The 23,324-nt window shown below is 38.2% G+C and overlaps 1 protein-coding gene and 1 long non-coding RNA gene across 7 annotated transcripts; one reads left to right on the top strand and one right to left on the bottom strand.

Moving 5' to 3' along the window:
* Positions 1-3,735: 3,735 nt before the first annotated feature.
* Positions 3,736-6,592, bottom strand: LOC148936786 (uncharacterized). The gene is made up of 5 exons (XM_089076176.1): positions 6,242-6,592; positions 5,916-6,057; positions 5,591-5,803; positions 4,878-5,023; positions 3,736-4,704 (listed from the first exon to the last, which is right to left on the bottom strand). Exons 1-5 carry the CDS (start codon positions 6,590-6,592, stop codon positions 4,432-4,434), a joined length of 1,125 nt encoding a protein of 374 aa, XP_088932302.1. The 3' UTR covers positions 3,736-4,431.
* A 13,455-nt stretch (positions 6,593-20,047) lies between these two features.
* LOC105422733 (uncharacterized) lies at positions 20,048-23,012 on the top strand. Of its 6 annotated transcripts, none has more exons than XR_016139059.1 (5): positions 20,048-20,169; positions 20,840-21,064; positions 21,133-21,344; positions 21,449-21,647; positions 21,742-21,862. It is a non-coding gene; the product is annotated as an uncharacterized LOC105422733 (long non-coding RNA). The 6 variants fall into 6 exon arrangements; XR_967293.2 differs by having other exon boundaries at positions 20,082-20,634; positions 21,766-21,862; XR_016139056.1 differs by having other exon boundaries at positions 20,082-20,634.
* Positions 23,013-23,324: the final 312 nt, after the last annotated feature.

Genomic DNA, 23,324 nt, shown 5'->3' with positions numbered 1-23,324 from the left:
GATTAGTACTATGGCATGACTTCGCATTATGACTGGTTTTAGAACACAATTGACAGACGATTGTATTTTCTCGTATTACGTTAACAGTTCGACGTGATTGTGGATCGCGCATTCGACATTTACTAGCATCGTGATTACGTTTTTTACAAATCTGACAAATTAGTATTTCATAATTCTGTTGTGAATTTTGAATGATTTTCTACAGTTATTGGGTAAATGTTCATCTTTATAACAAATTTGGCAAGTCTCGCATTGTAAACTAATATTTTGCGCTTTTGCAATATTACCGCGCCGTAAATCTGACATTGCGCGTAATTCTCTTTCTATGCGTATCGCGTCGGCTATGGTTGCTTTAACATCCATTTGTGGATTTCTTAACATTCTTTGTTCGATTTCCGGCTTTATTCCTTGATAAAGCATTTACATATGTCTTTTTCTAATGAATCCTTAATATTTTGTTCGGGAAGAGAAGGTCCCGAACTTCGATATGTTTCGAGTATTTGCTTTTCCAAAATTTTGACTCTATTTGCGTATGTTATTACGTCTTCGTCGATCACTTGATAAATACATCCCAATTCCCCTTGTAGTTAATAGACATTTTTCGAAGTAAATTTGTTTTAAATATTTAAAAGTGAGTTGGGCAATACTGTTAAAGTCTTGATCCTGAATAGTGTTCGTGCGTACTTCTCCGATTATACGCGTTCTAATAATTTTAACAAATTGAGGCTCGGTCTCATCGGGAAGTATAGATTTCGCAATCCTCGATAAAATAATTCAATGGAATATTTTGGCCATCAAAATACGAAGGCATTTACGACATATTTTAGCGTAGCAAGCGGGTTTTGTTGAGACATCTTTGTGTTACGAATACCGAATTTAGGTTGTCGCAAAGGTTCGCCGTCGGAACTATCGGATTCGAGCCCACGCACTTCTAAGACTGTTTCTTCGACAATCTCACTATCATCAGGAAATTGAATTTGATGAAGTGTTGGTTTCAATGTTCCCGTGGGAGTTGAGGAGTTTATAGGAATTGAGGTTCTCGTTTTAGTTTTAGTTTCTCGTTTTAGTTTTACTTTGACTTTCTATAGCGGCTTGGTATTGGCTATTCATTACCGTTTTATCGGCTTTAGACCTCGTTGTATTCATTCCCACACTCAAAGATCGCACTTTGCAATCCCGGACGAGCCTCCAAAATTTCAATTCGTTCTGTTATCCGAGCTCTGGAAGAAAGGAAAGGTCAATTTGTTTAAAAGAAAGAATGAGCTCGGGTGGACGCACGGAACTGGCTTTGTTCTTTCAGATCGTCGCTGAGACAACGACCTGTGAGTCGAGCCTTTTGAGCATAGGGTAATGAGTCAATATCGATGATGCTATAACTCGTGCCTGCGCTAGCGCGATCGGTGGTCCGTTTTTGGATCAGAGAATCGAATCTCTTTAACCCGGGACAGGACCTCGCGCAATCCTTGGAGCGGGGGAATGGTCGAGGTTTTATTCTAAATGAAATATACGAATTTTAATTTTAACATTAAATTTAATGTAACATAATAAACAATTGTGTATCAATTAAAAATTACATTCGGGTAAACAAGTACATCGTAATCAAAATAAAAATTACATTCGGGTAAAGATGATTAAAAATAACTTATATATTCAATAATGTCATGATTTTTACATATCACGTTTCGATGTGTGCATACGTGCGTGCGTGCGTGCGTGCGTGCGTGTGTGTTTGTGTTGGAAACGAAAGGAAGATCCGGTAGGATTATTGGTGGAGTTCGCGGATTCTTATAGTTGAGGGTGGGAAGATTCTATAGAAATATCGGACGGGGACTAAATAGGGATAAGGAACTCCGGGGATATATATAGAGATGATGTTATCAGGACGGTTGCGAATTACATGACCCTGGAGTGCGGTGAAGTTGATGGATTCAGGATCTATTGTAAATGTCCCTCGGGGAAGAGTCTTGGTGGAGATAGGGAACTGCGCGAAGATGTCGCGGAACGTAAGTTTCTCCTCAAAGAGTACCGGCGGTATCGGTGAAACGTAGCCAACGAATTCCATGCTCGACGTGGAACTCGCTGGTGGAGGGGGAGTTTGTGGGCGAGATGGCGACGGAACGCGAAGCGTCGAGGCCCGCGAAATTGAGGGAAAGGAGACAGGTGATGGAGCGCGAGGCGTTGAGACTCGCGAGGGTGAAGGGGAGGTTCGGCAGAAAACGGGGGATAGAGTGCGAGGCGCCGAGACTCGCGAGGGTGAAGGGAAGGTTCGAAAATGGGGGGTGGAGTGCGAGGCGTTGGAACTCGCGGCGATGGTGTGTGAGATCTGTTCTTCATTGGTGAAGCTTCGACGGTTGATGGAGGAATTCTCGATAGGCCTGATCCAACAGGCTTCGCGCTCGGAACCTAGCTTCCCGCCGTTGCCGTCTAGTCGTCTTTCGATTAATTCTTCCGTTGTTCACTATTAAGTGAATTACGGATGTTAAAATATAATTTAGGTTGCGAAGATATGCTCGGAGGGAAACCGGAAGGAAATAAACAGTTCCACTTACTTTTGGATGTAGTGACAGCTCAAATGCTGAAGATCCTGGCTCACCGGAACACACTCACTCGGATTAACAACACGAAGAACTTATCTTCACTTCAAGAGCTTGTTACTAGGAAGTTTCCGCGTTGAGGATCTTGGATGGCAGATACCTTGCAGTTGCCAAGATTGGAGAGCACAGGATGATTGCAATAGACAAAGAAGTAGCAGAGCACAAAAACAGGGTGCACAGAGATAGAAGTTCTACAGAGGTTGCACAGAGACAGAATGATTGAGAGTCAGCGAGAGCGAGCCGCAGTCGGAGTCGCGACTTATGTAGGATCTTGGAGATACGGGAAAAATTCTAGGGCGTGTTCTCTACGTCTAATTGAAATTTTAGATTTTTGGGCTTTTCGGTGTATTAAATTTAACGTATCAACTAAGGTGATACATAAATAATCTCGAAAAATATCTCTCGGCTTTTCCCGATTGGTTAAGTTGAGTTCCCGCCCCCGATTTTTGGGAAAGAGGAAATAAAAATATATAAAAAAAAGATTTACAATTTCCGTTACGTGATGGAATTTCAACCGTTTATTATTCCGTTTTATGGGCCCGTTAGGAAAATTTTTTTATCAGATTTTCCCGTCTTGTTGGCGCTGAGACTATTTGTTCAAGAAAGAGAAAAAAAACGTTTAATGGGCAATATAACTTTCGCGAAACGAATATTTCGAGATATTTCGAAGCCTTTCGCAATTGTTCGAAAGGGAGAAATTGTGGAGTACGCAGGACGTAACAATATAAAAGTATGACTTCGAGGGAATCATTACATAGAGTACAAATTTTTTTTATAAATAAAGACATTTAAAAAAATTTCATAATTAATTTCATTTTTTAGATAAAAAAATATATTTTTGTTATATGTAATATGATATTTTTGTTATATGTAATATCTCTTGTTATCTTATATAAAAATATTAAAATATCGAAATGTCGAAAAATAGTTCAATAGTTTATGAGGTATTTTATATTTTAGTTTCACATATTCTGATATACAATATAAAACATCTCACAAATTATTCATTTTTTTTATAATTATATCTTAATACTTTTATGCATAAAATAATGAGACAAACCAATTGGTTACATAATTGCTTTAAAAAAGAATTATGCAGTAGACAAAATATAAGTACATATTTGTTTTTAGTTTTCTTTACATCAATCGATTTATCTTTTTATTGTATGCATAAAAGTATTAAAATACAATTATAATGAAATATGTGAGAATATGTGAGATTAAAGTATAAAATATCTCTTAAACTACTGATTTTTTGACATTTGTATTTTAATACTTTTATATTCAAAATAACTAGAGAAATCAGGGTGGGACCCGTTTGATCACATTGCGATTGATCATCAGCTACTCATAGCGTTTGAATAGAAGAAAACCTCTAAGCACCGGCCACTGTGAGTCAATCGCAACGTGATCAAATGGGACGCTCCCCCGTCACTTATAAAAAAAATGCATACACTATATAATGATTCTCTAGAAATCATGCAACTTTTATGTATAATACTTTTGCCTACAATTTATATTAGTGCAAGGATGGGTTATGATCAGTAACACCGAAACGAATTAGCGTAATTTGATAAGTTTATTCAACAGAATATCAGAAAGTGCGTACAAAAGAAATGCGTGTCCCATGACGCGTACCAAAACGAACTGAAGAAAGTTGAAAGACTTCTCCGAAAAAGGAGGGAGAAGCAACTTCGTGTGGCAGTACGACTTCTATCTCAGCCTAGATTCGCTTCCATAACGCAGCAATCGTATCAACACTACTCCTCGAGTCTTGGATTATCGATCGAGCATAATCAAAGCGCTATTGAGGCCCAGGATTTCCCAGGATGTACTTTCAATGTTTTGGACCAAGTACAGTCTTAGTGAGGAAATTGGCAGGCATGTCACCCGTGGGGATATGTTTGACCTTCAGTAACCCGCTTCCCAGGACCTCGCGAAGGTAATGATGACGAGTATCTATGTGCTTACTCCGATTGTGAAAAACAGCGTTTTCGGCCAATTTAATTGCATCGTTGTCGCAGTTGCACTCTAATGTTTGCAAGTTCATTAAATCCCAATTCCGTAAGCAATCGATGCAAATACATGGCCTCTTTGACTGATTCGCATATATTCAGATTCGATTGAGGACAGAGCCACTTTTCTCTGTTTCCTCAATTTCCAGGATGTGGGACATTTACCGAACTGAAAAATGAACCCGGTGTAGGATCTTTTATCCTCGGGACAATTAGCCCAATCGGCGTCCACGAAACTCTCCGTTTCTTCTAAACGTAAGTCCTATACACGAGGTACCGTATTTAAATACCTCAGGACCCTTTTTGCTGTCGTCCAATGTCGAGAATCGTGACGGTCGTTGTACTGGCTGAGGCGGCTGATTGCGTACGCGATGTCGGGTCTGGTGCCAGATACATGAGTGATTCGATAAGTTCATGAAACTATTCTGATTGATGCGCTTGGTTTCGTCTGTGTTTCCATCCAGTCTTGCACCTGGCTTCATAGGTGTAGAGACCTTTCGAATCTGTCATTCCGAAACGATGAAGCAAGTCTCGGATGTATCTTTCCTGACGCTACGTGATCTCGCTACGATTTTAGGTTAACTCGAAACAGTAACTCATGGCTCCAAGGTTTTTTATTTCGAATCTCTCTGACGAATTGAGCGCATTTTGAGATGTCGGACTCGCTTCTCGCAGCCAAGATATCGTTGACATATATATGATTAAAAGCAGTCGTTGTCCATTGCCTTTGAAGTAGATACATGGATCAGTTGATGTGAGTTTCAGTCCAAATTCTCGAAATTTTTCCAACAATTTGATGTTTCAACATCGCCCAGCCTGTCGTAACCCGTAAAGCACCTTGTTCACTCGACATACCTTATCTCCGTCTCTCAATTGGCGTAGCATATCGATTGCTTTTCCTCGAGTAATGCGATCCGTCGATTCCATTTCAATGATCATTTCCAGAGCTTCAATGAAGAATTTGGGAACCTCCATGTATACTCTTTTCTCCGTTGAGATATATAGTCGTAACATCGAGTTGATCCCTCATCTCGCTCTTGGCAGTGAGCGCCAACATGATGCGTATGAATCCCAACTGCGCTACAGGCGTGAAAGTATTGTACTCGATCCCAGATCGTTGCGAAAAACCCTTGGCGACTATATGATCCTTTCTACGATTGAGGGTTCCGTCTTGCTGGTATTTGTTTTGTAATTCTACGCGGCTCCCGATAGACCTTAGTATCTTTAGATTCGTCAACGATCATCCATGTATCATTTTTCAGACTCGACTTCGATAACTCGCGATAACTTTGCGATTGCTTTGTACCATTCATTCGCTTCCGGCTCGCGGATAGCTTGATCGGAATCTCTGCGAGACACCACTCTGCATCGTCTGCATCGTCGGTGTTGTCTTTCAGGATGCAATACTCCTTCCGCGGTCTCCCCGTGGAACTAGTGTGGACTATTCTCTGCCTCGTGCATGTTCGTTATTTGGGCTCACGATGCGTGTCACATCGCCGAGACCTATCTCGCGCTGAATGCCGCTCAGTATCGCTTGTATCGTCTCTATCTCTGTCTGTGATCTCGTTTTCCTTCTGCGCGGTAGATGAAAACATAAGCTCTCTACATTTTTCGCGTCTTTGATGAGATTACCATAGTCATGCCCTTATGGTCCCTTATGGGAAGCTCCTTTTCCGTCATGAAGATGTCTCTTCTCTCGTCGGGTAACCTATTCGGTACGCCTTTGACGTGTCCGAGTATCCCATGAGAACTCCCTTCTTTGAACGTGGGGCAAATTTTCCCAGGATTGCGATCACAAGTGTATATTTTGCATCCGAATTCTCGGAGATGATTGACGTCCAGTGCTTTTCCAGTCCATATCTCGAAGGCGGTTCTTCCGTTGAGGCTTCTTGGGCATAGGTTCCTCAAATAATTGGCGCTGTTAATCACTTCTCCCCAAAATGAAGTGGGAAGTAACGACTGCATCAGGAGGCACTTTGCCATTTCCACAAGCGTTCGGTAGCGTCTCTCGGCAATGCCGTTTTGTTCGACGTATGCATGGATGGGGCCCGTTTGATCATGTCGCAATTGACCACTAGCTACTCATAGCGTTTGAACAGAGGAAAATCTCTAGCCACCGGCCGCTGTAGTCAATTGCAACGTGGTCAAACGGGACGCTCCTGTATGCGTGACGGTCAATCTACGTCTGATTCCATTCGCGTTCAGGAATACATCGAATTCTTCGTTACAATATTCCCTTCCGTTATCAGTTTGGAGATATTTACTTTTCTTGTCGGTATAAGTCTCAGCAAAAACTCTAAAATTTTTGAACGCCTTTAGAACTTCGTCTTTTTTGCGGATAATACGTACCTCGCGCCAACGAGAGTACTAGTTTATGAACGTAACAAAAAAAACTTCTCCTTCCGTTCGACGCATGGGACTCAATACATCTAAATGGATTATCTCTAGTAAGTTAGAGTTTTTGATGGATTTTTGGGGGAAGGGGATTCGATGCATTTTTCCTCTGAAACAAATTTCGCATTCCAAATTATTTGAAATTATCCCGAGATTCATACTTTTTACAACTCCGTCTTTATTTCATAAGATCTCGAAAATTTAAATGACCCATTCGGCGATGCCATTTTTCTATAGTCGTAAACTCGTTTCTGTGTGTAAAAGCCATTTTTGCGCTGTTCCCTTGATACTCCTCGCGCAGATAATAAAGTCCGTCAATTCAATCGGCTATCAATATCACGTTCTCCTCTCGATCGATAATTTCGGCGCCCTTCCTATCGAACGTAATCTCGGTCGGTAATTTTTGCGACTGATATCAAATTTGTTCGTAAGTTCGGCACGTGAAGCGTGTCATTGAGCGTTACTGTCTTCGAGAGACCATCGAATCGTGACTTCACTAATACGGATCCTCTTAATTTTCGTGGACGAATCACTGGTAATATTGACTTTTCTTTGTTCTGTCTCTGTCATCTTGACGAAATTTGTATAGTCTTTGCACATATGAGCGGTGCACCCGCTATCCACACATCATCTTATATCTCGCGTAGCATTTCTCATTCCGAGCGCCTGCGATAAATAAGTAATTATCTTTTGATCGTGATCTTGTCTCGTTAGCTGCCCGCGTATTATCGACTCTTCGTATTGGCTCTGTACATTCCGCCGCTTTATGCCCCGTTTTTCGACAGCGATGATACTTATACTTAAATGGCTCGCTTTTTGTACGTCGTTATTTTTTCGAGTATGAAGTATTTTAGGTTTCGTCGTTTTTCTTTTCGCAATCAGATTTTGCGTCTCGTTATTCTCGCTTGACATTTGCGATTGATATTCTTCGAGTATTTTTACACGTAACATGTGTGGTGTTGGTAGCTCGTCACGCATTTCGATAGCGGAAATTTTTGAATCAAGCTGGCTGTACAATAACACTATCGTTAGCACCTCGTCATTAATATTGTGGCGGATTCGTCGCTTGATCACGTGAGAATATGAATGTGAAAGGAAGGAAGAGTTTAAGGTGGAGGCAGCAAGATATGTATTAATCTTCACACGATTTACTATAACGAACAAATATATTCTAGAAATATATTACAGTGGTATCACAGTAGTATCATAGCTGATCGACCGACTGACGGTTCTCTTCTAGGAATCGAGTGCGACTGTCGTCTTTTCTTCTAACGACGATTTCTCGTCATCTCCTCTCTCTCACATGGACATCCCTCATTGGCAGGCGTTGTCACGCGCTGATTGTCTGTTGTGTCTATCGATGTCGCCACATGTACTCCCCTCCCGAGTGACTATCGCAGATAGGCGCGAACTTAACTTTTTGAGTGCGCTGTGTTACGTGCCGCAACTCGGTATTCGAGAATCTTTTTTTTCTTACTCCTTTTGTAGAATAGATTGTCGAGTAGATTTTAAGTATCCCGATTAAAATAGTTTTGAACGTTCTTTTTTTTCTCTTTTCCTCAATAAATAGGACCCGACACATTTTCCAATATAGGCTCCAGACAGTTATCCCGACACACTTTCACTTTGTGACTGTTACAAAGTTTATCACTTTATTACTTTATTAGTCCTGTCCAAACAAATGATCTCAATACACATCAATACATTTTCCAATTCTCACGTTGTTTCTCTTTTAGGAAACCCTTTCAATCACCATGCTTTGTATCAAAACGCGTTGTATTATTGGTTATTACATTAACGAAAATACCATCTATCTCATCTTGAGCGAAGATCCCTCTTGAACATGAAGTTTAGTTCTCGTCAAAAACTCGAAGCGGAAACATTTCAATTCTCGTCAGTGTATCGTGTATGAAAATAAAGTTCAACCTTTAAGACAGTTCCCTTTTGATTTCTTAATTCCTTCACATTACGTCGCGACTCGCATGTAACAGCTGCCGAAAGTTATCTCGAGTGATCATCGTGGCTTTTGGTGCCGAGGATTGCTGTTCCTGGCTCATGATTGGTGTATCTTCCTCCGTTGGCAGGTAAGTTGGCTTCAGGCATTCGATGAATGTGTTAACATTCCGTCCGTTGATATGGATCATGTATAAATTCTCGTTAATATGCTTTATTATTTCGTGCGGGCCAGTGTACGGCGGCTGGAATGGTCTTTGCACCGTATCTCAGACAAAAACATGAGTGGTGTCTTCGAGTCTGCGATGCACGAAGGATATCATCCGAATGTGATAACTCATCGGCTGTGTCCTGAGATCTCGCAGGCATCTTTGTTATGCGAAGACGAACGTCTCAGTGTCGTTGATGAACTTCGTCTTCCAGCAATTCACCGGGTATCCTAAGGGGTGTGCCAAACAACAATTCTGCTGGTGAGCATTTAAGATCCTGCTTGTAACTAGTGCGTAGTCCTAGCATCACGATCTAGAGTGTATCTAACCAGTTGTATGCATTTCTTCTACAGGTGATGGCAGTTTTTAACGTGCGGTGTCAGCGTTGTATCAGTCCATTTGAGGCATGGTGAGGTTCTCGTCTTGGTGGACCCTAGCAGCTTGGAAAGTGCTTGGAAAAGGCTGCCTTCAAACTGTCGACCTTGATCTGTGGTGATGACAGTTCCGTAGCGAGCAACCCAGTTGTCCACAAATACTGCTACCACTGTCTGAGCGTTGATGTCGGGTAGCGGAATAGCTTCGGGCCATCTGGAAAATTTGTCGATTAAGATGAGACGATAACCTCTGGAAGTGAGCCGATAATATCAAAATGGATTTGCGTGATATCCAGGTGGACGTGATCAAACCGTTGTCCGGGACATCGAAGTTGGCGATGATGCAGTTGTGTCGATGAACCTTGACTCACTGGCAGGATATGCATTCTCGAGTCCAGCAGAGGGCGTCTTTTCGGATGCCAGGCCACACAAACTTCTCAGTAATTCGCCGTACTGTAACATGCTCGCTGGAATGGACCGGTCCATCTACGACGTCAAAGGCACAGTGTCGTAAAGAGGCGGGCAGATAAGGTCTCACGGTCCCTGCGAGAACGTTACACGCAATATTGGAGCCCTTGATTGCTATCTGCTGCCGGTCGAGCACGTCGTTGTCTAGAAGAAAACGGGAAGGAATGGGAGCTCCTCGTCCGTACGCTGAGCTTCCTCGATGGTCGCGTCTAATTTTGTCGGCATATCTACAGCGCAGAGAGCGAGAGAGCATCAGCCACGACATTGTTTTCACCCTGAACATGCTGGAACTCCGAACAAAAGGCGCGGAGAGGTCTGAACGCTGCTTCGCCGCGAGGATCAGTGGACGCTGATTGATTTTTATTGTAAAAGTTTGCCCATTTGCGCTGGAAGTACTTAACTACAGCGAAGACGGCCAGCAGTTCCCTGTCGTAAGTGCTGTACTGGGTTTCCGTGTCACTCAACTTCCTCGAGAAGAATCCGACAGGCCGTCAGATGTCATCGATGCGCTGCTCCAACATTGCGCTTATAGGTGTTGGAGCGTCTGTGGTGAGCGAGAGAGGGGCGGAGTGAGAGAAACGCCGGTCGGACAGCGTTCGCCAAGTTGGACTTGCAGGCTTCGAAGGCATCCTCAGTAACAGGGTTCCACTCTAGTGGAGGCGAACGGCAGGCGTAGAAGTGCGTCCATATACCTCTGGAAAGTCTGTAAGGCGTTCCGAAATCCCATGGCCATGATCTGGAACTCAAATAATTCGAAGGAGATCGTCACGGTCGTCTTGCAGATGTCTTCTGGCATGAGATCTGGTAGTAGGCTGACTCCAGGTGTTGCCGGCACAAGCCTGCAGCAGGTCCTCAATCACTGGCAGCGGGTAGCGATCGAGCTGGGTGCAGGCGTTGAGGCGGCGATAGTCCCTTATAGTTCGTCAATCGCCCTGCTTTTTCTTCACAAGATGGAATGAATTGGCCCACTGACTGGAGGACGGCCGAATGATGTTCCTGGAGAGAAGATTGCTGAACTCGGCCTTAGCGGCTGCGAGACGTTCATTCGAGAGTCGACGAGGCCGCTCGACTGATGCTGATCCTGAGATGACTATGTGGTGTGAACTGGCGTGCCGTCCAGAATGGGACCTTCGCAAGGAACGGCGATGTCCCTGAACTCCATCAAGAGCTCGTCGAACTGAGTCCTGTGGTGCTGGAGATAGCGGTCTGCTGAAGACTGCAAGAGAGATAATGTGAATGTCGACTTTGCAGAGCTCACCTTTCGCCGCGATGGAAGTCAGTCCACAAGGCATCGTTGCTTGAGGCCCGGCAGGAGTCCCGTGTGTGCCAGGAAGTCAGTTCCTAGAATGGCTATGTGGACGGCGATGATGAAGGTCCAGGGGAAATCCCGTCGAAGAGCCAGATTCAGCGAGATTTGTCGTCGGGATAGGTAGCAATTGGCGATCGATTCGCGTAAAGCATGAGACGTTCCGGAGAGAGCTTCTGCTTGACAGTGGATAGAGGCAACAACGACACGACGGAGTCAGAATGTATTAGAAGCTTTATTTCCGTCGTGCGATCATAAACATGGAGGTGATTTTCGCTGGAAGCGATGCTATCATTTACCGCCTGAACAAACGACAGCTAATTTTTCTGCCCGTCAGTTGATTGACTACTTGTGTGAAAAGAACACGGTAGAAGGTAACGTTGCGCGGCGGCACTCCAGCATTGGTGTAAGTGACAGATTCCGTTCCGCGGGGCTAGTGAGCGATGGCGTGAACGCGAGCGGTCTGCTCCGCAATTGCGCGGGTCTCTGCCAGCAGAGGAGTTGGGTAGCGGCAGTCGTCCGAGAATCTCAGTATTTAATGCGATAAGCTGAGACACTAATGAACGCAGTGCGGCAAACTCGGCCGTGATCGTATCAGGTCGGTATCGTGCGAAATGGAACTGCTGGCGCGCCTTGGTGGACCCACTTGGGGCAGAAGGTCACCGGCTACCATTACTAACGGTATCTACAATTTCATTGGCGATGACTCATCTAGATCCGATGCCTTTAGGATTTTAAGGAGACACTGTACGCTTACCGGTATCAAGTCCAACCATTTGATGCAGAGGATATCCTCTGATGTCTGTTGCTACCCAGCGTTCGCATATGTCGAAGGAGTTGGGATGGCTTTCCGAACTCGAGCTGCCTCAGCATTCGATGAAGTTGCTGGTCCGCGGAGTCGGCGAAACGGCCAAATATCTGCGCCTTCAAGTGAACATATTTGTCTCCGATTCCTGATGATATCCACCAATTCTTGGAGAGACTCGCTGTCAAGCATCGACAGGACTAGGCGATATCTCGTGTCGTCGGAGCGAATTCGATTGACGTTGAACACCGACTCAATTTGGTAGAACCAGACCTCCGAATTTCGTTTCCAGAATGGCGGCAATTTGCAATTATTCACCGGCTCGACATTGGCAAGCGGAACTGCGTGCGGCGGTAGCTGCGAGAAGAGCTGGTGATACTGCTGCTGCGAAATGTGCTGAGCGGTGGTTGGCGGTTATCATCGTTACCCATTGTTTGTATTTTCACAACGTGAGAGGAGCGACTTGGAAATTCGCGAACCGTCGCGTTTTTTGGTCGCCGATCAGATCAACGAGCGCGTATCGGTAACGAAAAAGACAAAAGAAGAAAAGAAGAAAAAAAATATAAGCTCGAGATCACCAATGTGAATAAGGTCACTAAGGACAGCGGAGAGAGACAGGCAATTGAAAATAAAATAACTAGATCATACTTAGTTGTTTTACGATTACTTTTACTTTTATTTTACCATGTTTGTACTTTACGGTTTTATGTGTACATTTTTATACAAAAAATAAATAATAATAGAAATATTTAAATTTTATAAAAAAAAATAATAGAACCCTAAAAAAAAGGATACCTATTATTGTCATAATTACTGATATTCTAATAAAATTTGCGCGCATGCGTTTATCGATTCAATGTTGAATCGGTAATGTTACGCGCTACTGTGACCCCGCGAATCATTGCACCGCATTGTACATAATACATATACAATTGGTTATTAAAAGGTTATTAAAAGATATATGTAATACTGTACTAATAAAATAATTTTCATTAGCTATAAAATTTATAAAACTTATAAAACTTATAAAACTATGTTTCATGATTTCACTTTCCACGCATCCAAGCTATACAATGGCTATACGTGAAAAGTTTCACGTGAAATGTCAGTGCATGAAAAATGAAAAGTGAAAAGTGAAAAATGAAAAGTGAAAAATTTCACATTAAGTTACATGCCCTAATATCACATGATATCATTCGAATATTCTACATTCATACTGAAAGTACTATGGTTATATGTACTATTACCTAATATACCAGAGAACATTCATATAACATCTTGATGGTATATCATTTCTCTTGTATATTCTTAAGCTCATCTTCAGAATATACTCTATCAGCACATGATACGAATATTCTGTATTTATACTGAATGTACTGTGATCATACCGAAGATACTAAAATTATTCATATAAAATCTGTGTAGTATCTGTGTAGTATCTGTGTAGTAGCATTTGTTGTATCCCAAGTAGCAAGATGACATCATTATAACAATGATTTAAGATTATTTTTCGTCAATCAACGTCAGTGTACTAAATGACGTAAAATAAAAACGTGACAAATAACATTTGTCACAAAATATTACCGTTATAAATATATCGTCATTTAATCGTCATTTTTAATGAATAAATAATAAAATAACATTATTAATTATTATCTTTCTTAATTAATTGTAATATATAAATAACGTAATATATAAATAAATAAGAAAAATATTCAACAATTTATAAACAATTTTCATCATAATTTCCGTAATGATAATTTTCATTAAATATAATATGTTCACAGATCTATATATGTAATTAAATTATCCACAAGAATTACATATGCAATCAAGATTTTAAAATTAAAACTATTTATATGACAATATAATAACATTCATTAACCAGATCTATCATATTTTATGTCAAAATTCTGTGTTCACTTATATCATTTCAATCACAAGTTTTATCTCATTATAGAAGTTAAGCAGCATCAAGCAAGATCCAAGTAGGATGGGTGACCGTTTTAAAAACATGCAATGATACAAAATAAAAAAATGTTTTATTACTTTCTCATTTTTTTTCATTTTTTTCACTTATTTTCCATAAGAGGTGTCACGTATATTATAGATTTTCACAATTTATATGACTGTCTGGGATATTCTTATGCATGCCCTACATGATATACTGTTTTTAAACCATTTTCATCCTATGGCCGTACTGCGGGATATTTTCCAATACATACTAGGGATTAGGTTAGTGAACGGAACGATCTAAATACATTCCACAATATATCGCAGTACGTTTCGAATATTTAGAGAATATCTCGAATATACTTGTATGATATCCCGTGGAACGTTTATTTTGAGAATAGACGAATGCTATTAGGGTAACGTCTTCGTATTTGCATGTATTTAGTGCTATTCTCTGAGAATAGATAATTTGGCGAAATCCAAATATTGCCGAAAAAATATAACCGTGAGAGTCATAATGATATAAGCGCCACAACATAAATCAAATTTTAATATAATAAAATTTTTATAATAAGAAAAAATAACTTCAAAGAAATTGCAAGCATTTGTAAGACATTAAACAGTAAATATAAATTTAAAAATAGATATGTAATATTTATATGTAATATTATTAATTATTATGCATTAGCGTCCTTTCTAATCTACAATTTTCTACAAATTTAATATTTAGTGAATACTACTTTTCTAAACAGTAAATGCCAATAATTTTAACTTGCATATTTTAAATACTATGTATTAAAATATATAAACAATATCAATGAGATACTGAAATTTATACTCTAAGAAAGTTTCTACTTTCATACTTACTGATTAATATTTTATGGTATTTAAAATTACCGCTGATTGAATTTCGATTTACTACCAGTAGGCCTATTCTCTAACTTCTTAATTCGATAGTTTCACTAGCTAAGGATGTCGTTACGCAGATTTAATGACACTATAATGAAAAATGATATTCTGTAATTTAACGTAATATAAATGTCGTTAAAAGTATAAAGTATCGAATCTTATCGTTAAAGTATCGAGGGATATCGGATCTCTCGATAAGCTATAACGACAACATAACTAGACGTATCAATCAATAGCAACGTTCCAAAGCGACTCCGAATAGTAGTACGGAAGTGTGCAAGTATAGTATAATTTTATAATTTAAATATATAAATATCATAAACTTATTCTAAACATATCAAATATTTAAAAAAACACGCAAAAAGTAATATTACAATAAAATATTTTAATTAAAAGCAATGTATTATCAAATGTGTTATAATATCTAAGGATATTAAAATAAATAAATAAATAGATATAGGTTATATTTTATTTATGAATTATATGCAATGTAAATCAAATGTTTTTCATAAAAAATTTTAGATAAAAAGTTAAGATTTTTTCTTATTTTTAAGGTAAAATGGTTGAAGGATATTTGGTATGGAATATATTATTTAAAAAAAATTTTTTTAATTATGTAAAAAAAAAGAAATTTGTAACGACACCCGACTCATCCCCTCATTGTTTAAAATAATATTAAGCGTTCCCGACCGATCAACCGTCGGGACATCGACACGGCGATCCTTCCGCGATCCCACCGTCGTAAAATCACGTCGAATATCAGACGAAGCAAAACGGAGATCACACGGCTTCACGTGCGCAGAGCGTGAATAAACACGCACCGGTTAGGCCACCGCCGCCGGCCCCGCTGCCGACCGCGCCACCGAACATCTTCGCGGAATAATCGAGCGCGTTTGGCGAATTATCGCGAATATTCCGGCGAGAGCATCCCCCGGAACTACCCCGACCCGAGTTCGGCCGACCAGTACCCGACTACTCCCGACCGACGGTCGACTCGGGTATATTAAGCGACTCCGGTGGATGATCGCTACCTATCACCGGCGAGACAGTAAGACGTAGTCCAGTACTGCTCTCGACACTTCCAGTCCTGTCCAACACAAAGCGATCTAGGGTGCTTCCTATCGCGCCAGGAGCTTCTAGTCGATCGCTCCTTTCATCCATAGCGCACAAGCTTTATCACAGATTGAGGGGCTTCTCAATCTGGGCTTTAAAAGCAAGCCCTTGTGCGCACCTTCCGCCGCTGATGGTCAAGAAGCAGGGAGCTTCCAAAGATCACAGCACAAAAACCTCAGACGGATAGTACGCACGACGAAACGCACGAACAGCTGATCCGTCATAACAGGCGCGCCGAAGACCCCTCGCACCGTCACGCCCGCGCCGCGCCTATCGTGAACGCGCAGAATTTACGGAACCGACCGCGAGCCGAATCTATTGTACGATTCCCGGAACTCGCGCCGGTTTTCACGGAACCGAAGGCGAAATTCCGGGACAAATACTTGTACATATTATACATACCAAAACTCAGTCAGTAAAACTGTAAATACATGAAATTAATGATAAATATAGATCTTTGTATATAGAATCAAAAAGGATCTCAATATTTTATTTCTCTTCAATAATCCTGACCACATCCGACCGACGCTATCCCGTGAAACACATCTTACCCGAGTAGAGACGTTTTAAATTTAAACAAATAATTTAAATAATTATATTTAATGACATTAAATTACATTAAATATAATTATTAATTATTATTATTATTAATAATAATTAATAATAATTATTATTAACAATTTATTATTATTATTATTATTATTATATTATTTATTATATTTAATAATTTAAAAAAATTATGTATTAATTTTCTATGTAACTCTATGTAACTTGTTGTATATAACACTAACAATGCTTTTAACATTCAAAATAAATAATTAATCATTGGCCAATTGAACTGCTAGTAATTAATATCAATTTCACATGTAATTTATCAATATTTTTTCATATATTACTTAAATTATTTATATATACTTACTCTGACATTGCACAGACTTTATTTATCTCTTCTATTATTTCCCACTTTACCACTTTACTGTAAGTTTATAATCTTATCATCGATAATTTATTTTCACATTCCTAAACTTATCGGAAAAGAATGTTAGAAAAGAGATTTGTTGTGCTGCTCCGGGTGCAACTGAGGAGATAGTGGCGGAAGGGGGGAAGGAGTCACATGATCTTTTAATAAACAGTTTTTATTTTAACACTCGGTGTTCGTTATTATCGAATCACTTGCGAACTGTCACACTTCATTAACAATACGTCGGTACTCGTACGTCCGTGCATCTGATTCTGAACCGCGCCTGATTACTTTCGTCGCTCTTTTATCGGTCTGCTGTTACGCGGCCTCGATGCGTCCTCGTGTCGAAAACGTTGTTTGGTGCGTCAGCGTTTCGACACGTGTTGTCAGAGTCAGCGTCCTTGCCGGTTGCAATCGGCGCGAGCGTGCATTATTCCTTATTATTTTTTATTTCATATTTTAATTATTTAATTCATAATTCTCGGGTTAATCAAAATCCTTGGGATCTAATCAGCGATGTTACGAAGTTGGGTTACTTTATTTAGGTTGCCTCGCAACAGATTTCATTGGTTGGATATTACAAAGAAAAAGTTATATGAAACCAAGTATACTCGTTACGATAACGATATCGAAACACATTTTGTATCGTTAGCTTGTGTTACAGAACAGCTTTGTCGTTATAGTGGCTGCGTTCTGTAACTCACTACCAGTACTGGCAGTACTGTAATGCCGTTCCGAAATTCATCCCAGTGTGCTGCGATAGCACTACCATAGAATAATGATGTCATAAATTTTGTCGTCACTTCCTGCTGCAGCTATTGTAGCTAAAAAGATACAGCAGTCACAGTACAAAATGGTGACATTCGAGAAAAAAGAGCCTTAAAGAGCCTTAAACCTACTCGATGCAGAAACAAATATTCAAATATTCAATATAAAATAATAATAAATAAAGAAAACGCACAAAATGCATTACGAGATAAAAATAAAGTTTGATATTTATATTATAGCGGATTCGATCATTCGCGCAACACAAGTTGTATAAACATTATTATATACGAAATTATTATTTTAATTGCTTTTCAGGAGAGATCATGCATCTACCTGATTTTTCATCCCTTTCTAAGATTGACCCTATTAATTCCAATATAAAAAAAAATGTATTCCGATGTAATCTAAAATAAATATATTTTAATAAAATTATAGAAACAGTTTATCATATCTACAAAGAATAAAAGATTATAAAAATATACCGAAAGTGAGTTTTAAATTCTTTGTTTATATATCGAGATACTACATCTTCTACAACTTTTAGGTATGACCCAGAGAACATTATGACGTCTTAAAGACGTCTAAAAGATGTCTTAAATATTATGAGACATCTTATATTATCTATTATTATTATTATTCTTATATTATCTATATTATCTTATATTATCTTACATTATCTTTATATATATTATTGAGACATCTTATTAAATTATAAAAAAATACGTCTTTAAGATGTTTTTAAGACGTCTTATGACCTGATTTATGACGCCTTTGAGATGTCTTAAAGACGTCTTATTTTTCAATAAATGACATTTTTAGACATCTTTCAAACATCTTATTTGAAATTTTTTGGACATTCTATAATGGCATAAAAATTATTTATATGAAAAGTATTGAGAAGAAGAAGAATATGATGCAGAATTTGGAATTACTAAATAAATTGGTACATCGTTGATATAATAGTTGATATAATAGTAGTTATACAACTTTGATTTATCTATTGTAATCAGAAATCAATTTTGTCATTAGAAAGTTATGTAGAATGTTGTATAGATATTAAATCGTTGATATACCGATTTATCAAGTAATTCCAGCTTCTTCCTCTTGTCAATACGTTTCCGAATAATTTCATCTTTGCGTTTTTGTATATTATAAAATATTGGAGTACTAGATAAACTGACTGCCAATATTTTTATAGGTTACATTATATCGAAATTGGTCACGTCATTTATTCCAATCAATAAATGTATAATCGCTTCTCGATAAATGTCACAGTTGGTAATGTAAATAACTATGTTTGGAACTGTCATTTAGAACGTTTAGAGAACGTTTTATATTGATGACAGATTGAGGTTATGGAATATATGTCTTAGAAAAGACGTCTTTAATACGTCAGAAAGACGTCTTTCTGATATAGTCTTAAAAACATCTTTAAAAAGACATCTTTAAGACATCTTTCTCAAGACGTCTTTAGACATGTCCAAAAGACGTATTTATGACTTCTTTTGGTAAAGTCTTAAAGACGTCTGTTATAAGACTCTTTAGTGTCGGTCCACAATAAGTGATTTAAGCTTTAAAAAGTAAGAAATTGACCAATTATAATCGAATATGAAAAGAATACTCGACTATGATTAGTCAATTTCTTACGGCTTAAAGATTAAATACTTATTGTAGACCGACACTTAGGCGTCTTTTAAACATGCGTGCTGTTTGGGAAAATTTGATCTACTTTTCTTTAATATTATTAACATTTCCTCCATTACATCAGAGTTACTATCAGATTCACTGTTACTTGATTCCATTATATATGCAATATTATTAATTATATAAACTTTTTCCATTTTCTTATATTATTATATGACAGCGTCATATGCAGTTATACGAAGATACGCAGTACTGTTCAATTCCGTTCCGTTTTCACAATTTCACAGTACAGCGATAGTGAACTAGTAAAAACGGAACGCTTGTATAGCACACTATAATGACGTCATGCTGGCAGTACTGCCAGTATGACGTCATTATAGTGTGCTATGCAAGCGTTCCGTTTTTACTAGTTCAGTAAGTTACGGAACACAACCAGTATCGTCAACGCAAGCGACGATTGTCGCTACGTAACGATAACGACATTGTCGTTAGTGTCGGTCCACAATAGGTGATTTAAGCTTTAAGAAGTAAGAAATTGACCAATTATAATCGAATATGAAAAGAATACTCGACTATGATTAGTCAATTTCTTATGGCTTAAAGATTAAATACTTATTGTGGACCGACACTTACGAAGTTAGAGAATAGGCATACAGCAGTAGCGGGATTCTGTAACTCGTTATATTTTTAACGACACAGAACGGTATGATAATAATATCGACTTTTGTCGTATGTAATGCGAAATCGGCTATGCGATTCTGTAACTCATCATAACGATATTTAACGTTACAAAACGTGATATCAAAACGTCCTTATTTAACGTTGTTGATTGCAAACCAAAAAGGAAGTCATATACGTATCTCTTGTGCAACGACCTTAAAGAAAAGTTTGTTAGTTTTGTTAAAATGATGAGTCGCCTTCGGGCCGTTGAGTGGATGGGATGAGTTTTATCCCTACAGTAATTTTTATTACGTCATCACGCATTCTCGGTTTTTGCTCATCACGCATTTTTTTTATCTTTGTTCATTACAACTTTCTTTTGGATTAATTATTTTTCGCATTGAATCGTGGCCTGTGTTGGTTGTTTGAAAGCCATTTTCCAGGAGTATCAATATCAATATCGTTAAAGTGATGTGCAAGTTTGCAATAGAAATCCGTATTACAATAAGTATGCAAGATTTTGATAAAAGAATTTAGTAAAATATATCATGTTACTTTGTCGTGATGTAATATTGTAATTACTACTATTGGACTTGTATAAATAAGTTGTTAATAACATTATAAAAGATTAAATGTCCGTTTGTTTATTTCTATTTGCAATTTATATATACTTATTTCGAGTATGTAGTTTATTTTTTCAGAAATTTTTTCAGAAAAGGAGAGAAAAAAAGATAAGCAAAGACAACATTAGCACAAGTGGATTATATAATCGATTATCTCGTTTAATATCCACATGCCATGGGGAAGTTTAAAAGTCTCCATGATAATGCAGATTTAAGAGGATCTTGGATGGAGGATCTTGGCAATTAGTGAAAGAGCTTAATAGGCAGAATATGACAAAAGATGGAAAAATCAAAGACGTGAAATCGTGGAAAGCGGTGAGCAAAATAAATTTTTTTAAATACAACAGTAATGTGTGATGTACAATACTATCGTTTTATTTTAGGAATAATTGGTTCAAAATTTCTTTTAAACATGGCGAGACAACAAAACCGCGATCTCTAAAAAAAATAGCAAAAATTCGAGCCAGTCAAGCTGCAACAGGAAACATTGGTGGTTCTTCTGAAATTAACTGAACGAGAACAAAAAATCTTAGGAATCATGGGATTCGATTACATCGAAGGAGTGCAATATCCTGATGCCTTCCCGGAGAAACAAATAATAACAATTTATTATATACAGTTTTTTTTTATTTTAAGATACCTAAAAATAATATTGAATACTGGATAACACATTGTTTGATTCTCAAATATCGATTTCAGCCAGAAGCAATGGAGTTGCTTCATCAGGGACAAGAAGATATTTTAGAGACTGTTCCTATCACAATCACGATACAAAATTCGAACGACAGCGATACAATTAATCTTACTGATTAGTATACTAAATTTGGTTACTATGTTAATATGCTAAATTTTGTTTAACATATACACTGCGTATATCATCATGAATTATAATATGAAGGTGTTTATTAGTATTATTAGTATTATTAGTATATTATTAGTATTATTTTGGAAATGACTTAATTAGCAGCATTGGTTACATTGTTTTATTTTAGATTCTGAAATAATATCGCATTCAGAAATTTCAGAAGAAGACGGAATTAATATTTCTGAAGCAGGTAAATATAGAAATAAGAGAATCACAGATAAGGGAATCACCGATAAAAGAATCACAAATGGGAAAAGCACAAACAGGAGAATCACACGCGACAATTTCGCAAACTTCTAACAGAATACAGAAATCTAAATACAGAATGCTAAAATCACAAGGCAGGATAAGTACTACTATCAATATTTATTTTCTTATAATATAAGAACTAAGTCTTGTCATCTATACAAAATTTATTTATAAAACCGTGAAAGATTGAGTACGCAGTTGTTAAATGCAAGAGAGGATTTTGCCATACTAGCCGAGCGACAAATTATGTGTATGGAGGTAACAGTTTCTATACTGCATTTCTTGAAGTATCATACGTTTTTTAAGTCTCGGTTTTTCCTCGGCTGTCATATTGGTTTTGTAATGTCATAGACGAGAAATAACATGCAGTAATATTCTTGTGTCCTAGTTTGATTTCTTATTTTTCTTCAAAAACATAATTTCATGATCTTGAAATTTATAAGATTTACCAGAAACTAAGACAATCTGTCATGTAAAAGTGTAAAATAATTCATGAAAAAGAATAATTCAATTTCATGAATAATTCAATTTTAACTATGCTTAAGTGGCCATGACAGCTAAACATGGCTAAATATTGACTTATTTCAGAAATTATTTTATACTTATACGGGCAGATTGAATAGATGCATCAGTTTCTAGTAAAGTTTATAAGTTTCAGAATCACAAAATTATTATGTTTTTAAAGGAAAAATAAAAAATAAAGCTATAGGACGCAAGAATATTACCGCATGTCATTTTTCGCTTATGACATCACAAAACCGATGTGGCGCGATAAGAGAATCGAGCCTTAAATGAAACACATTATTATTGTTAAATGTTTTGAATATATTCTTTTGTTATTTTTGTACAGATGTTCGCGAAAATAATGAAGAAAATAGCTGAAGAATGAAATGCAATACTGTGTTCTTTGATAGAAAATGAAAAGGCTTGAGAAAAAACTTACCTAGACTTGTCTCTGATCATAAAAGACTGTGTTGAAGTTTTAAAAGAAAAGTAAGCGAAGTATTATTATGTGATATTTTGTTTTAAGATTTAAAAAAATGTTATAAATAAAAGTGTCAAAGCTGTTTTGTTATTCTATAGAAGTGACATTTTTTTATTTTATATGTATCATTTTTCTACAAAAATAAAGATTTTTATTTTATGGCATTGTTGAATTATTTTGTTTACAAATTAAGTTGTAACGGAACGTCCCTGCGCGCTCGGATTTTTGTCGCTAGGCGCGAACGCGGGGACGTGCGCTCGGATTTTCGCTCGTCGGATGCCGGGTTCGTATCGGTATGCGCGTTGCCAGGCAACCAGGCCCGTGCGTGTGCGTTGCTAGGCAACCGCTGACGCTCGCCGTGACACGTGGGGCGGACGTCGCGGGAAAGTCCGAGAACGCTCCGACTTTCGAGATGAGATGGAGTGACAATACTGAGAACTCTCGGTATTGTCGGGAGGAGGAAAATCGGAGAACAC

Source organism: Pogonomyrmex barbatus, unplaced genomic scaffold (genome assembly GCF_055798465.1).
Source record: "Pogonomyrmex barbatus isolate J1 unplaced genomic scaffold, ASM5579846v1 scaffold2, whole genome shotgun sequence".
NCBI lineage: Eukaryota > Metazoa > Arthropoda > Insecta > Hymenoptera > Formicidae > Pogonomyrmex > Pogonomyrmex barbatus.
This window is presented reverse-complemented; position numbering and strand designations above follow the sequence as displayed.